At 35.6% G+C, this 17441-nt stretch overlaps 1 protein-coding gene across 4 annotated transcripts in view; it reads right to left on the bottom strand.

Moving 5' to 3' along the window:
* Positions 1–17441, bottom strand: part of ADAMTS6 (ADAM metallopeptidase with thrombospondin type 1 motif 6) — a 277799-nt gene that overhangs the window by 251037 nt on the left and 9321 nt on the right. For all 4 annotated transcript variants that reach the window (XR_009054769.1, XM_057742536.1, XM_057742554.1 and 1 more), the window contains exons 3-4: positions 16734–17098; positions 5636–5804 (exon numbers count right to left, since the gene is read on the bottom strand). Coding sequence is in view for 3 of the 4 variants with exons in the window: in XM_057742536.1 (XP_057598519.1) it covers positions 5636–5804; positions 16734–17098 (534 nt within the window). In the remaining variant the exon portion in view is untranslated. The remainder of the gene's footprint in view (positions 1–5635; positions 5805–16733; positions 17099–17441) is intronic.

Below are 17441 nucleotides of genomic sequence, written 5' to 3'. Positions count from 1 at the left end.
CAAATAATCATGTCATATTTTTCCAGTGAGTGATTATGTCACAATACTTTTAAATTTAGAATATGTACTTTAAAAATCATTTAAAGTTGTTTAAAAAGCAACTAAAGCATTAATTTCTAAACAACGTAAGACAGTTCTAATGAAGAATAATAATGCTACAAGAATCTATTCCTAAAATGCTTTTTGAGCATTTACTTTAAAGTAAGATGCTTTTAATGAACTATCTTAATTAGAGCAATTCTACTGCTCTAGAAATCCCAGTTCTAAAAGGCTGTGAATTATCTTTTTCATTTAGTTTTGTAGTCTACAACTATTTATCCTCATATAGAACCCAAAACATTCCTTTTCCAAAGTGTAGCGGTAAATGGCATTAGAATGAGAGTTGAAAGACAATAACCCCAACATGACTCACTTTAAACCACATTTCAGTATGGACTGTAGCTTTATCCTTTGATTGCCAGATATTTGGTCCTTGAGCACAGAGGAAATCTTTTAGTACTATGGCATTTGTAAACACTTGCCTCATTTACATTCATCTTTATTTAATAAACTTGAGCAAGTACAGGTCCTCTGGATACCTCACTTTCACATCCTTAATACTGAACAGGAAATCTTTCTAACTGCCACTTACTAAAAAATTTAGTGATGAAAAATTAGAGTAATTTATATAATCTACTTGACAGAAAGTGGCACTATTCTCTGTTTTTCCTGTCTTCCACTTTCAAAAATTACTCAGAGAAGTTATAAATTTTAAGAAATTATAAATAATAAATGTTATAAATTTTAAGAAATTTCACAAATCGTGGAAATGACCACGAGAAGCATCAGTCAAATACTTTTGAAACTCAAAATGAGTGTCTTTATTCCAAAGGTCAGGAAAGGCAGAAACATAATACTTAATTCAATAGCATATCCCCAAGACAGCCAGTAAGTCTTCCCCTATGTTCATTGTGGCAGACAGACTCTTAAGGAGGCTCCTATAACTTCCTGTGTCCTCATCTCCTCCCCTGAGTATAAGCCAGACCTGTGACTTGCATCTAACCGACAGAAGACAGGGAAGATGATGTGATGTACGTGATTACATGTATGTGACTACATAGCTATGTTGCATAATATTGTAGCATCTCTTACTATAGTCGTTCCCTTGATGACTTAGAGGAAGGAACCAACCAAGTTGGTGAATTGTACATGCCTAGGCACTGCAGGTGGCCTCTGGCACACAACCAGCCCCAAACTAAAGCTTTCAGTCCTATAACAGCAAGGAACTGAATGCTTCCAACAACCATGGGAGTGAGGAAGTGAACTCTTCCCCAGTAAAGACTCTGGCTGGCTGAGAACTCAGCCCTGGCTGAGGCTAAATAAATAACCTACCCATACATAGACTCCTGGTCTACAGAAAATGCGAGATAATAAAAGCGTACTGCTTAAGCCATTGGGTTTGTGGTAATATTGTTATGAAGACAACGAAAATCTTTTCTGTATTAACATTGCTCCAGTTTCTCTTGCTCAGTCTTCTGTGATCGTGAAACCACTCATGTATTCAGACCATGCCTAGTCTTCTCCTTCCGCTGGATGGACAGCTTAAATGTCTAAATACAGGACTGAATTTCCATTATTTTGATCATTTTCACTTCTCATTCAATTTCTCCTTATTTTTATTTAAAGCATCGTATAAAGAATTAGACAGGACTGGGTAAAATAAACACTTAGCAATAGCGTTTTTCATTTGATAGCATTTAGTATATGGTAGCTGCTATTATCATTTTCACAATTTTCAACTTTTTAGCTTTTTAATTGTTAGTTTGCTTGGCTATTGCTCCATCAGATATATATATATATATATATATATACACACACATATATATGTATATATGTATATGTATGTATACAGTGTCTTTGATGGATATTCATAAATGAAAAGATATAATTCTTATACTCATATTTGTAGTCTAATAAATATATGTAATATGCACACATGCATACTGAATGAATAAAATCTGAAGAGATAACATTTTTAGTTTCATTTTAAAGATTAAATTAAAATCTTTCCCACATGATTAGATCATTACAAAACAATATCTACATTTTATAACTGTCAACTGACTGCTTAACGTTAAGTTTAATGATCTGTAATTAATCTTTTTTAGTCTAAAATAGAATACACAATTGACTTGTTTTATTTTGTTTCAAAAATAGTTCTTCAAATAATACTTATTACATGTGCTTTGCTCAGTTTAATTTTGGATTGAGCACAGAATGTTAAAGAAAACATTCCTCCACAAACATATACAATAAATAACTTTTCCCCCAAAGTGAAATACATAGATCTCTTTGTCATCTGAAATATAATTGTTTTTGATCAATCTCAAAATATTTTTAACATATACAGCCATGCAAAATTATCTCATTAATCTGCTTTATTTTTCATTACTCACTTCCTACTTCTTGATGGTTGGCCATGTATTTATTTGTTTATTTAAATGTTTATTTAGTTAACTGTCTCTCCTTATTAGAATATAAGATCCCTGGGAGTAAGGATTTTTCCTGCTTTATTTGTTGCTGCACCCCAGCACCGAGAATAGTCTTGCATATGCATACTAAATGAATATTTATTGAATAAATACATTAGTAGATAATGCAGTTATGAAGACATAATAATATCTACATGAATAGACTATAAGAACATTCAGTTATCTCTGGGTGGTGGTATAAGCAACTTTCATTTTCTTTTTTTTTTATCCTGTAGTTCCTAAAATTTCCACAAAGAATAGATATTACTTTCATAAAAAATTTTTAATCAACAGCTTAAATCTAATTAGAATGGGAAAATTCATATTTGAATATGAGATAAATATACCCTCTGTCAAGAGGGTTTTCATATCCCATATTTTGATATAAACTTGAGTTCCTGATAACAGATTAACTGGCAACGTATGCTTATAAATGCACATCACACTTGAACAACACTGTTGAACTAGTATCACAATTAAGATCAGGAGTTCTTAACCAGACATTTCTCAAACTTATTAAACATAAAATGCTTTTTTCCCAATAACATCTAGTGATATTCCCATGGAATTTAGGGAACTATGACCATATTCCCACTATTGGGAAGCCAGTGAAGGCATGTAAACCAGAATTAGGAGATGGATTTGACTAAAGACAGAAAAGGACAAACCTGGAGATAGAAAGACTAGATAGAAAGTCATTACAGTGGTTTAGGCAAGAGAGAATGAGGGTCCAAACTAGATGGACTAGTGTTACAGGTAGCTGAAATGGCTAATGAATGGACTCATTAAAAGCAAAGACTATTTAGGAAACAGTCTCAGTAATCCAGGGGGAGAGATTGCAGAATATGAAAAGCTTCACCAAAAAGTGCAGAATTTTATGATGGCAATAAAAGTAGATTTGGAGAACTGCATGATTCTTGCCTCAACCATTGAAAAATAAGGATCTGTCTGGTAAATACCAGTTAGTAACAAAATAGGCACTTCAAAAAACGATAATCTGAATCTCAGTTAAGAGATACCTTTCAGAATATGATAAAATCTTTAAATATTTTTGCAAAAGGTGATCTTTTTTTAATTAATTAATTTATTTATTTATTTATTGGCTGTGTTGGGTCTTCGTTGCTGCACACGGGCTTTCTCTAGTTGCAGCAAGCGGGGGCTACTCTTTGTTGCAGTGCGCAGGCTCCTCATTGAGGTGGCTTCTCTTGTTGCAGAGCATGGGCTCTAGGCAAGTGGGCTTCCGTAGTTGCAGCACATGGCCTCACTAGTTGTGGCTCACAGACTCAAGAGCGCAGGCTCAATAGCTGTGGCACACGGGCTTAGTTGCTCCGCGGCATGTGGGATCTTCCTGGAGCAGGGCTTGAACCCATGTCCCCTGCATTGGCAGGTGGATTCTTACCCACTGTGCCACCTAGGAAGTCCCAAAAGGTGATCTTTATAATCATGACGTGAAGAACATCATGTTATGGAAAAAATGATGGGAAAATTATATCACAATAAACAGCTAAATATTTGAATCCTCGTTTTTAAAGAATTTATATGGTTGTACTTATATCCTACATTTTATTAAATATAAGATAAACTATTTCCATAATGTTTAGCTTCATTAGTCAATCCAAAGACAAATCAAACCTTTTTTTTTCATTATTTACTATGATATTGTACTTCATGTCTCAACTAGATTCACTTTAAGTGACCTTTTTCTCTAGTACCAATTTTTCTTGACCAACCAGAATCTCCCATAATTAAAAGCCTCAGAGATTACTCAAGAAGAGAGTACGGAGAATGAGAACAGTCAGCTGAGGAAAGAACTCCAAAGAACACCTGTACTTGAAGCAGAAGTAAGAGCCTATAAGGATACAAAGAAGAAACAAGAGAGTGATGAATTCACTAATTCATAAGGCGACCCATTCTACTTTTGCAAATCTACCTGTTGAACTCATTCCATTTTTTACTAAATTTACTTGTTGGTGAACTCTTCTTTGTATTAAGCTGAAATCTGCCTCTGAAATACTCTGCTCCTAGTTCCAACTACTAGAACTACATGGAATAAATCTACTCCTTTCTCTCTCTCTCTCTTTAATATAGAGGCTCTCTAAATGCTTGAAAAAGCCATCCCAGTAATAATGATAACTACCATTGGACTGAGTAACTACTGTGTGCTGAGAGGAGTACTCAGAGAGGCTGGGTAATTTGTCCACAAGTACACCAAAACCCACATTCTTTCAACTATGCTATGCTATATCTTCTATTTCTCTAAGCTTTCTAATCTTTAGACTATATAGCCTCCTAACCCCCTACCTCTATTCTTTCTCTTCTCTAATTCAGTCTCCATATGGCTGCCAGAGTAATCTTTTCAAAACCCAAATCTGATCATGTGATTTCCACTGCATAAAACCTTTCAGTGGGATTCTAGTATACTTAAAGTAAACAAACTCCTAACATGGTTGACAAGCCCTTTGTGATCTGGCCACTTCTTATCTCCCCAATTTCACCTGTTACAACCACTCCCCGCCAACCACTATGAATCTCATCACTTCTCTCCAATCCATATTCTAATATTCAGTTATATGAACTATCAGTTCCTGGAATGTGACATTCTCTCTTTTGGTTCAGAACCTTTGTAAATGCTATTCCCTTGGGAACACTCTACCCATTACTCCCTCAGCTTAAAAGTCACTTCTTCCATGAAGGCTTCTTTGACCATTAAAATCCAGGTTTGTTGTCCCTACTATGTATTTCTATAGTATTCTAACACTATCTTCGAATACCACCTTTCAGACTCTTCAAGTCTTATATCACTACCATCAAAATACCAGGCAGACCAAATAGCACAGAGTACTGTGGAACACCTGTGCATGAAAGCTATAACTATTACCTGGATAAAATAAGGTTTCCCCTTCAAAAAAAAAATTAAATTTTACACAGACTTGTATTTTACAGACTTCTTAAAGAGCTTCCAAAATTGACTTAAAAGTATTGATAGGTAACATCTTTTAACAGAACTTTGGACATTATCATTCTAATTATTCAAATTCCTATATACTTTTATTATTAACCTTACCATATGTGTCAGAAGAAAGTGGCAAATACGAGACTATACTTTCTAAAAGCCACAGACTCACCAGAAACCCCACAATGAGAGTGATCATATAGACGCCGTTCTTGAAGGGTAGACTTTTTGTAAATAACATGAGGATGGCCATTTTCATAACTAAAATGTTTGGAGTCCTCTGTGGTATTCTTTAATGGTTCAATAAAATACTCTTCATCTTCTGTAGCAATAATACCATGCTAAAAGAAAAAGAAACAAAGAATTTACCAAGAAGAATCATTTTAAATATTAATTACTATTATTACCAGGAGTCAAAAATAAATTGATACCTCTCCAAAAAGGAGGTTAAAACACGTTAATAGAAATTTAGTGAATTATCTATACTCAGCAAAACCTTATATAAACTTCCTATTCTTTAAAAAGGATGTTTAAATACCTTTATATGTTATGCCCTGTACTAAGCATAACACATACATTATTTCCCCCAATCTTCACAATAACAATGTGAGGTAGCAGAGACCTCCATATGTTCACTAAGACTTAATTTCTTTCCAAATTGTGCGCACAACTTAACTGAATCCTATGTGTTTACATATAGCTTTGTAATTGAGTTTTGGCCAATAGAAAATAGGCAGAGCATATACTACTTTCAGGCCCAGCCCTTGAGAACCTCTCCAGTGGAATTCTCCACTCTCCCTGAGAAAAGACCTAGGAAAGATGGAAGCCAAAAGAGAAAGAACATGGGTCCATGAGTGACCTCATGGAAAGCTATCCAATCTAGACACACATTAGGGAGAAATAAACTCCTATTGTGATAAAATACTCACATTTAATGATCTATGATACACCAATATATATGTTCCTAATTCATATATGTCCCATACATCCCCATTTTGCAGATGAAGTAATAGGTTCAGAGGCTAAGAATCTGCCCAATATTATATAGAGGTAAGTGAAGGCACTGGTATTCACACACAGCTCTGCTCTTATTCACAGTATTATATTACCTTTCACCTATTTACTTAGCCAAGCCCCACTTAGCTCAGTCATAGCTCCTCTTTAAAACTTTTTTGAGCCCAACTGCAGTAGTTTCACCCTCCTCTGAATTCCAACAGAGCTTACTACTGGTATGATTTATTTTTAATTAATTCTATACTGCTTTGCTACATCTCAAGTCTTGAATCTATATTTAAATTTGGTATAACTTTTCAACTGCAGGTTTTATTTTTCCAACCATACTATTTGCCGTTTTAAAGAAAGCATTTCTTTGTATCAGTTACAGCCATAGAAAATGTCTCCTACGTAGTATATACAGCAAATAAATTTGCTGATTAAAAGAAAGGAGATAGTAAGTTATCTACATCAGAAATAAGAACTTCCGTCCTTGTCTAATAGTGTTTTCCTAAGAATGGCACATGTGAGGACTGTTCTTAATCCAACTAATTTACCCTGTAACACTGGATAAAACACAAACTCTCTGAGCTTATTTCGTCAGATGGAAAAATGAAAGGGTTGGTATAAATTAGTGGTTTTAAAACAGCACTCTAGGGAGCCCTAAGGGGTCCATGGAAGTGCCCTCAGGGGATTGCCCCAGACAACAAAGGGAGACCTACATGGCTTGGATTCCTGGGCTTAGAAATCAGCTGTGCTTTTATTAATCTCTATATTAAGTTTCCACATAACATTTCATTTGAGAAAAGAGTTTTGCCGCTTTAAAAAAAAAAAAAAGCTGAAAACCTCTGGTCAAGATAATCTCTAAGATCCCTTTGAATCTAAACCTCTATGATTCTGTTTAGGGAAATTCATACTAAGTACCACATGCTTGAAAAAAAAGACATAACCAGAGCTGCTCTAATTTATGGATGAAGTTGGCAGCCACCTACATGAAATGAGCTAAAGAATGCAAAAAAAAAAAAAAAAAAAAATCCCCAAAAAGCAGACCTAGTCATTTCACATTATTTTCACCATTGTTTGCTTTATTTTAAGGATATTAGTCCCTAAATTAAATGCAAATACTGGCAGGAATAATATAATATGCCACTAACAAACTCTCATACCTGATCATGAATTATTTTACCAATACGATTAACAAAGTAATAGCAAACTGAGCAAGGCTCCTGAAGAAAAGAAGGCTCATGAAGAAGAGAGGGCTTGTATAAGAAGTTTTGATAAGCAGTCTAGAGAACTGCCCAGAAAGGACAGAGCACTAAAGTCATGTGATGCTGGACTGTGGGCAGATGTCAAAAGATCCCTGGGACTTCCCTGGTGGCGCAGTGGTTAAGAATCTGCCTGCCAATGCAGGGGACACGAGTTCGATCCCTGGTCCGGGAAGATCCCACATGCTGCGGAGCAACTAAGCCTGTGCGCCCCAAATACTGAAGCCCATGTGCCCTACAGCCCGTGCACTCTAGGACCCGTGTGCCACAATTACCAAGCTTGCTTGCTGCAACTACTGAAGCCCACATGCCTAGAGCCAGTGCTCTACAAGAGAAGCCACTGCAATGAGAAGCCCATGTACCAACGAAGAGTAGCCCTCATTCGCCACAACTAGAGAAAGCCGGGGTGCAGCAATGAAGACGCAACACACCTCCCCCCAAAAAACAGTCCCCAACAAGAAACTCAGGTTGCGGGAGAAAAATAGAGTTAGAAACCTAGTAAGTTAATAAAATTTCTAATTTCAAGAATGGAAAGGCCCTGGAAGAAAATTCAGATCTGACATGTTAGGTACTCTCTAAAATGTTTACACTCATTATCTCATTTAATCTTAATAGCTTTATGAAGTAAGTACTACTATCAGGTCTACCTGACAGATGAGAAACCTATACTGAGCCAAGTTAAGTAACAAAATCACTCAGCTATCTTTGGAGACTGGACTCTTAGCCACTATAATTCCCTTATCCTCTGAGGGTCACTTTTTTTTTTTTTTTTAATTAATTTCTTTATTTTAGCTGTGCTGGGTCTTCCTTGCGGTGTGCGGGCTCTTGATTGCAGCATGCAGGCTCTCTAGTTGCTGTACGGGGGCTCTAGAACTCACGGGCTCAGTAATTGTGGTTCACAGGCTTAGCTGGGGGTATGTGAGATCTTAGTTTCTCAACCAGGGATCGAACCTGGGCCCCCTGCAGTGGGAGAGCAGAGTCTTAACCACCGGACCACCAGGGAACTCCCCCGAGTCATTCTAACTTTACCTATTCATTCACCAAGTATGTTTTGAGTGCCTATCACACTACCACATGGCAGGTACTGTTCTAGGGCGGGAATACAAAAGTGAAAACAACAAAGTTCTGGCTCTAACATGGATCTTAAATTCTAGTGGGAAGAGCCAGAAAAAAAGTCATTCATTCATTATATAAATAAATGATCAATCAGGTAGTAAGAAATGTCAAGAAGAAAAATAAAGCAGGAAGAGGACAGAAAGTAACCAGAGGACAGAGAGAATAATACAAACTATTTAGGATGGTCAGGAACATCCTCTATAATAAGGTGATATTTGAACAGAAACTTGAATAAAGTGAAGGAACATGCCAAACAGATACCTTTGGGAAAGAGCAGACAAGACACTGGGAATGGCAAATGCAGAGGCAATGGGGTGGGAGCATGCATACAGTATTTGAGAAACAGCAAGGAGCTACTGTGGCTAAAGGGAGGGAAGGAGAAAATGATTACGAAATTAGAAAGGTGCTGGAGGCCAGATGATGGAGGACCTGGGTGAGATGAGAGTCCCAGAAATCTATGCATGCCTAACAAGAGCCCTACTCCCACTTCCCTCAGCATCTCTACTCACCTCCACACTGTTGGCCTTAGGACCACCTGGATTAATCTCATCATGCCCACTTTCCTTGCCATGCTACTCCCTCCAAAAAGCCCAAGACCCATCCCTTGGATTCTACTCCCCATATGGTTAAGTACATCATGTTTTCTGATCCCATCTTCTACTTCCCCCTTCACCATTTAAAATACTTCTACTGTGCCCTCTCAAATTCAAGGTCAATTACATACAAAATTTCCTATACACGCAACTTCATCTGTAAATGTTCACTTCTTGCTCAAATAAAAACCTGAATCTCCCTAAATAGCATTCTTTCTTCCCTGTAATCTTCTGGAATGATGGCTACTTTCTCTCCTACGTACCTCCTATTGGACCTGAAGGTAGGGTTAAGAGTTCTTGTACTGGACTTCTCTGGTGGCACAGAGGTTAATAATCTGCCAGCCAATGCAGGGGACACGGGTTCGAACCCTGGTCCGGGAAGATCCCACATGCCTCGGAACAACTATACCTGTGTGCCACAACTACTGAGCCTGCGATCTAGAGCCCACACACCACAACTACTGAGTCTGTGTGCATAGAGCCCATGTTCTGCAACAAGAGAAGCCTCTGCAATGAGAAGCCCGTGCACCGCAATGAAGAGTAGCCAGCTCACTACAACTAGAGAAAGCCCATGCACAGCAACGAAGACCCAACGCAGAACCCCCCGCCAAAAAAAAAGTTCTTATACTCATTGCCATTTCTAAACAATTATCCCTCTCTCCTCCAAAAAAAGAAAAAAACCTTACCACCTTCAAACCCAATAGCATCACCTTCTCCCTATGTTAGTTGTAGTTATCTACCGACCCAAAGTCACTTTCCTCATTGCTCAAAGATCTTAGTTTCTGGAGCACTGTCACTCTCTGAAATACCATTCCTGAATAATTATTGACTTCAATATCTTCTTATATCATTGGTTCTTAAAATTTGTGTGTGTGAAACCGAAACAGACAGATTTAGAGAACAAACTTATGGTTACCAGCGGGGAGGAGGGAAGGGATAAACAGGGAGTATGGGATTGACATGTACACACTGCTATATTTAAAATGGATAACCAACAAAGACCTACTGTATAGCACAGAGACCTCTGCTCAGTGTTATGTGGCAGCCTGGATGAGAGGGGGTTTGGGGGAGAATGGATATACATGCACATGTATGGCTGAGTCCCTTTGCTGTGCGCCTGAAACTATCACATTGTTCATTGGCTATACTCCAATATAAAATACAAACTTTTTTAAAAAACTGTGTGTGTGCACATGCCCTGAATTCCTCTGGAGGTCTAGGAGTGAAGCCTGGGGACCGCTTCTCAGAATACTATCTTAAATGCAAAAGAAATATATAAGATTATAAATAAAACCAACTGTAATGAAATACAGCTATCAAAAAATTTTTAAAATGTAATATAGTAACACATATGCCTTTTTTGTAACACTTTAAATAAGAAGCTTTGCAATAGATCTAATAACCACTATAACTTCACAATAGTGATTAACATAAATAATACTTTAAAGGACCTGCAAAACCTGCAACATAATATGAAAATATAATTTCTATCGCAGACAAAGTCACAGGTACTGCTATTACTTTACTGCTTGTTACCTATATTGTTAATTGAAGGAAATGTTAAACTTCACTTAAGAATTAGTAAAGATAAAGAAGAAATTTTCCACATTCCAGTTAACAAACCCGCAGAATTCCATCCATAGACCCCAGGTTAAGAACTACTTACACAGATGGTCTCTTCAATCCCCTTCCTCTCAATTACTTGACTTGCTCTCCTTCAAATATCTTGTCCATCGTACCTTAGACACTTATACCCACAGTTAAACCCTAGATTTCAACATTATCACTATCTGTAACCCTTCAAAAATGTCAATTTCAAGTATCCAATTCTTCTGCCTTTCTAGTACTATTCCTTTAGTATCCTGACTCCAAGAGACAATCCTTTTACGTCCACCAGGACCCACTGATTCTATCACTTTTTCACTATACTCCACCCACTTCATGTTCTCACTTCCCTCCTAACCTAGCTACAATTCCAGTTTCAAACCTCTTGCCCTTTTTTCCCCTCATGGAATTCATCTGACTAAACCATAACCTTGATTAAGTTAAATTTTGATACTCTAGGCCTGTACCCCTGCAGCTTCATTCAGCCAGAGAAAAACATACCAAGATACTGACTAGTCTTGCTTTAAATTCATCAGCATAATCTCAGCTGTGTCCTTAATGCTTCATGGCAATTATACTATGTTTCTCTAGTTCATTCAGTATCCTGCTCTCTGGGATAAATATTTCATACTTTCTCCTCTCTACATAATCCCAACACCTAATCTTTCCATCTTCCATTTCAATACGCAACAGCACACAACTCCTGCAAACTCATAACCACCTACCTGCACCTCACGTTCATATATTCTATATTATTTCCTGTTATTATGGATGAACTGTCCATTCTCCTAGATAAGAACAATTACTCAATTTATGTAGATGATTTCCTCCCTTCTTTCCTATCAAAGAATTCACTCCAGGAACTTCCCTTCTCTTTACATAATCATTCTCATTTTTATAAACCAAAATGATAAAGACTCCTACTTCTGCCTGCAGCAATTGATCATTTCTTGATTTTTCAAAAGTTGTCAAAATAATTGTTCTTTTCTCCCATTTCTTCTTAAATCTACTCCCATCAGGCTGTTGCCTCTTTTTCAAACCCCACCATGACTTCACCAAAACTGCTTTTGCCAAGGTCATAAATAACTTCCTCAATGATAAATTCAATGATTTCAGCCATACTCGACTCAGCAGCATTTTTCCTTTGAAATACTTTCTTCTCTTAGCTTCTAGGATATTTGCCTGATTTTCCTTCAACCTTCTTACTCCAGTGTTCTTTACTGTCCCCTCCACATATTTCTGACCTCTCCCTAACCCCCTTGGAGCACCCAAAGGCTCAGGTTTTAGACCTCCTATTTATTCCATATATACTCCCTGCTAAGCAATTTCATAGTCTCCTGGCTTTAAATGTCATTTATACATATAAATGACTCAGAAAATAACTTCATAACTCACACCTCTCCTGAACTCCAGGCTTGCATATCCAGCATCCTATACAACATCTCAAGTTTAACGTGTCTAGCTAAAGTTATGATATATACCACCCCTCAACCTACTCCTCCTACAGCTTTTCCATCTCAGTTAATGCTTGAGTCTTTCTCATCTCAAGTGATGGCTGCTATATTCTTCTAGTTGCTCAGGCCCCAAGCTTGGGATCATCACTGATTCTATTCTAACTATGTCCTCTAAAACCTAACATCTGACACCCAGTTCTCTTTCTAACCTCACCTTCCATTACTCTTCCTCTCTCTCACTTAGCTCTAGCCATGGTAGTCTTCTTGCTGTTCCTCAAACACTCTCAGATGAGACCTTTTTACTTTAAAATTTCCACCTGGAAATCTTATCCCTCAAATGTCAATATTCCTTTCCTCATTTCTTTTAAAGTCTTTACTTAATAATTTTTCCACATTAGAACTTATCAATATTCAACATATTATAATTTTTATTTATTTATCTTATTGTGTATCTCCTGCACTAGAATGCAAGCTATAAGACAACAGGGATTCTTGTTTTGTTCACTGTTGTAGTCCTAGCACCTAGAAGAGTGCCCATTACATGGTAGGTACTTATAAGCATTTAGTGAATGGATGAATTAATAATGGAAAAAGTAGAGAGGCAACTAAATGAGCAGAAAGTCTAATGGGGTCCTTGGTCTTTTCTAACTAGGTATATAGTATCTTAGAGAGACAGAAGAAAATCACTTTTCATGAAATAAGAACAAATTATGAAGAAACAATCCAGAAAAGATCTCTTGAAAATTAGAAATATGACTTCTATAATTTCTAAATTAATTAAAGAAAAAGAAAGCAAAAGTGGGAAAGTCTTACAGAACTTAGAACAAAAAAAAAAAGGAAAAAGAGATAAGAGAAGCAGAGAACCAGTTAGAGAATGGGGTGGTGAGGGACAAGGAGAGAAATTTACTATGGAAATTTTTTTTTTACATTTCTCTAAGTTGAAGGAGAGTCTTTAAATTGACAGCACCCATCAAATACATAGTAGGAGTCAGGAAAGAAGACCCACAGCTTACCACATTATTATCAAATTCTTGAAACAGGAAGGATAAAGAGAAAAGCATATCATTTTGAAGAACAAAAAATTTTTTAAGAAGAAGAAAAGAACAAGAAGTAGACTTCTATCTGCCACCCAAAATGAATCAATGCTAAAATTTTTTTTTGGATCTTTAAATCTTTTCCTAAGATATAAAACCACAGAGATAAATTTGATACCCCATATTTCCTTTTTCCAATTCTACCACCCATGATTCTGAAGGAAAACTATTTTTGAACCTAGAATTCTGTATCTAACTAAATTATTAACCAAACATGACAGTAACATAAAGTCACTTTCAAATAGGCAAGGACTCAGACATTTTACTTCTCAGGCACCTTTTCTGAGGTAATTACTTGAAGATGTTCTCCAACAAAACCAGGATGTAAACTCAGAAAGAAGATGTGGAACTAACCTAGAAAAAAGAAATCCCAAGATGAGAAAAGTGTAATAGCTCAAGAAATTAATTAACCCATACACTCCAAGAAAAATGCCTCCAAAGAAGAATGGAATATATTCCAAGCAATAGATGTAAGGACTAAGGAACTGGATGAAACTGATCAGTTGGCAAAGAAATCATCTATTTTTTTCTCAATAAGGCAAAATAAAAGTAACTAGAAACTCCAGAAAAACAAAACCTAAATAAGAAAGCCATGGTCCAAATATGAAACAAACTAAAAAGTGACATTATTTTAAACAACTGGTAGATTATAATGTTAGGAATTTTTTCCTTTGAGTGCTGCAAGCATTGTAAAACTGAAACTATCGGTAAGGAAATATGATTAGAAGACACTAATGATCCCTACATTGAAAACTATTTTATATAGAATAATTAAAAACAGAATTGGTTAAAAGGGGCCTTGGAAAGTGGGATTTTAGAAACACTTGTTCACATATCCCATTTGATTAAAAATGTAACGATGTAAAATAAGAATGAAGGCAAGGGTTACTAAGACTGGTGGGTAAAAGTGAAATAAGGAACAGGATTTTTACATAGTATCTGCCCACAAAGTACCTACTCACAAAGTCCTTATTAGTCGCCAAGGGGAAATAGTAACTTTAATGGACAAACCTGGCAGACCACACCTAAATCAAGCAACACTGTAAAGCAACTATACTCCAATAAAAATTAAAAAAAAAAAAAAAAAAAGTGAGTCGACATGGGCCATGCAGTTTCAATAGGAAACAAAGTAAAACAGGTGTTAACGAATAGAAAAAAAGAGAACAAGAGACACAGAAAGTCTCAAGGAGGATGAAAAATAGATAGGTGACACTCTGCTATCCCCTTAGGTACAGAAAAGTTTCCATTTACAATCATCTTCTCACTTTTGCCTCATCAACATTTTTCACCATTTCATCAGTAGTCACTTATATCAGCAGTTCTCAATTTTTCCAGAACTAAATTCTCTTCTAAATTTCAGAGCTATATTTCCCAAAAGCCAACTAGACATCTTTAACCTTTATTTCTTCAGATTCTTCATATTGACTATATCAAAACCATTCTCTTCATCTTCCTTTCCAATCCAGCATTACACTACCATTCCCTTTCTCTGCTAGTAAAATTAATATACAGCCTCATCCAAAAGAGAAACCTCAATCATCTTCAATAACTTTCTCTCCTTCATCCCATACCCAGTTCAATATTTCAATTTTTAAAAATATTATTAAATATCTACTATGTACTATATTCCAGGGAATAAAAATTAATAAAACACAAATCCTATAAATTTTCTCACCAAAATGTGGTTCAAATTCATTCTATCTTCTCCATTCCCAGTGCCATAGTCTTGGTATAGGCCTTCATTATCTCCTACATAAGCTAACTCATCTTCACATCTCCAATCACTCCTCTTTCCTCAAATCTCAGAATGGAATCAGTGTGGGGGGGGTTGTTTTGTTTTTTTTCTAAATCTCAAATCTTTCCATTTCACCACGCTGTTAAAATTATCAATGGCATAATTAATGTTAATGCCAAATTTAAAGAGTTTGCTCAATGACTAGGAACACATAACAGCAAGTGTCATTTTAACATGTAAGAAGTTTAAAAGAGATTTTATGTTGAATAATTTATCTTTATTCAAAAAGACAAACCTCTTGTATATAAAGCTTAAAACTGCTTACAGAGAAGAATGTATTCAGTGTGTCTATTTTACAGGAATTAAGCCCAAATATTAAAATCTAAGTAATCATTTTGACTTATTAATAGTTACAGAAAATTGACAATCTGAGCAAATTCTTATATATATCTATAGTGAAAATTTTTCTCCACTGTGTGGTTCCTAATACTCCTTTCAAATTTAGAACTTATTTAAACCAAACTCTAATTATGTAGTTCTTTACACTAAAGTGAGAATGAGGATATGGATGTGATAGAGTAAGGAAGAAAATCAGTTTCTGAAAATATGAGTTGAGCATCAAAATGTCTGCACTCTTTTAAACAGATAAAGGTTTAATGGAACATCTACACTAGCCTGAATAGGATAAAAGCAGTAGATGAAGCATGAAGTAGAGGAATATGTTTTGTTCTACAACCGTAACTATGTGCCACCTTAGATGTGTATTTACCATTAGACTAGGATGGACTCAAATGCCCAGTATAGAACCTATACACTTGAAATCCAATTTCTAAGTAAGATAAGATTCATTATCAATTTTCAGATAAATGTTGGGAAAAATTATTATAGGGACATTGATACAAAAGGTTTTGCTTTAAGAACTTATAAACATAAGTAGGTCATAAGTAATTTTAAGCTATGTTGATTACCAAAGAAAGGTACTATAGAAAGAGACTTAAGGAGGCAATCCATGTCATGGTTTCCTGCCATAATACACACACACACATACACACAATACCCTTAAGCTCCTCACCAATGACTGAGTTTTGTTTATGCATTAAGGATATCTTATTTGAACAGAAAAACCATAACTCTAAAAGGAAATGCGAGATTTCATTCACTCTTCTACTAATAATACAGGGTTTTAAAAACTGTTCTTACTTTGAAAAGTCAATGCAAACATTATGAAAAAGACTATCAAAAGCAAAGGCAGCAGACATAAAAAATTTTAGAATGTTACCTTCCCTAGATAAAACATATATATATGTTTTAATATATGTTATATATATTAAATATATATATTTAATCTGAGGAAAGACATTTATATTGTGAATTTATTTCCCCATCAGAAATTTAAAATTATAACATTTACTTACCAACCCAATACAGTTGCTTAAAGCCACTTTAGTTGTACTATGTTGATCTTGTAAGTATCCTGTGTAATGACAGTTGTCTAAAAAATCATGTTTCCACTGGGGTCCATCTTTCCCCCAATATTCTACTGTAAAATGTTTGGATACAAAATCTGTGTTGAGAGTCAAGTTTAGGTGAAAGTGCTTGCCATAGGCTGAAAGTTTAAAAAATAACTTAGGTACTGCTTGTTGTGGATCGATAGGGTCCATACTCCGTCTTCTCCTTGAGTGTTTATCATTTTTCACAGTAAAGCTGAGAAAAGCTCCATTTTGATCAACCCTTATTGGAATAGTTAGCTGGTAGTGTTCTAGATAAGTCAGGAATTCCTCTTTGTAATCACAAGGCAGAGAATCCAGAAAAAACACATGGAAGAAAAGAAAATTTAACAGAACAAAGAAGTAGCAGTATAAACAACAACTATATTGCTTAAAATTATGCATTATTATATGTGAGGTATGGACAAAAAAATGTTATATTAAACAAAAATGAAAGAGGGAAAGTTTAAAATCTCAAAATGAATTGTTTTAAATATTCCATTCCTAAAAAAAAAATTTTATTTTGAAAGGCTATTTTTCTTTTTTAAATTTAATTTTAAAAACATGAATTCTAAGAGCTAAATTCTACAGTAAATATGAATAGTTTATACTGAAACAAAAAACAGTGAAAAGTAC

This window comes from Hippopotamus amphibius, chromosome 1, assembly GCF_030028045.1.
Source record: "Hippopotamus amphibius kiboko isolate mHipAmp2 chromosome 1, mHipAmp2.hap2, whole genome shotgun sequence".
Taxonomy (NCBI): Eukaryota; Metazoa; Chordata; class Mammalia; order Artiodactyla; family Hippopotamidae; genus Hippopotamus; species Hippopotamus amphibius.
The sequence above is the reverse complement of the archived record's forward strand: the minus strand, read 5'-3'. Positions and strand labels throughout refer to the sequence as shown.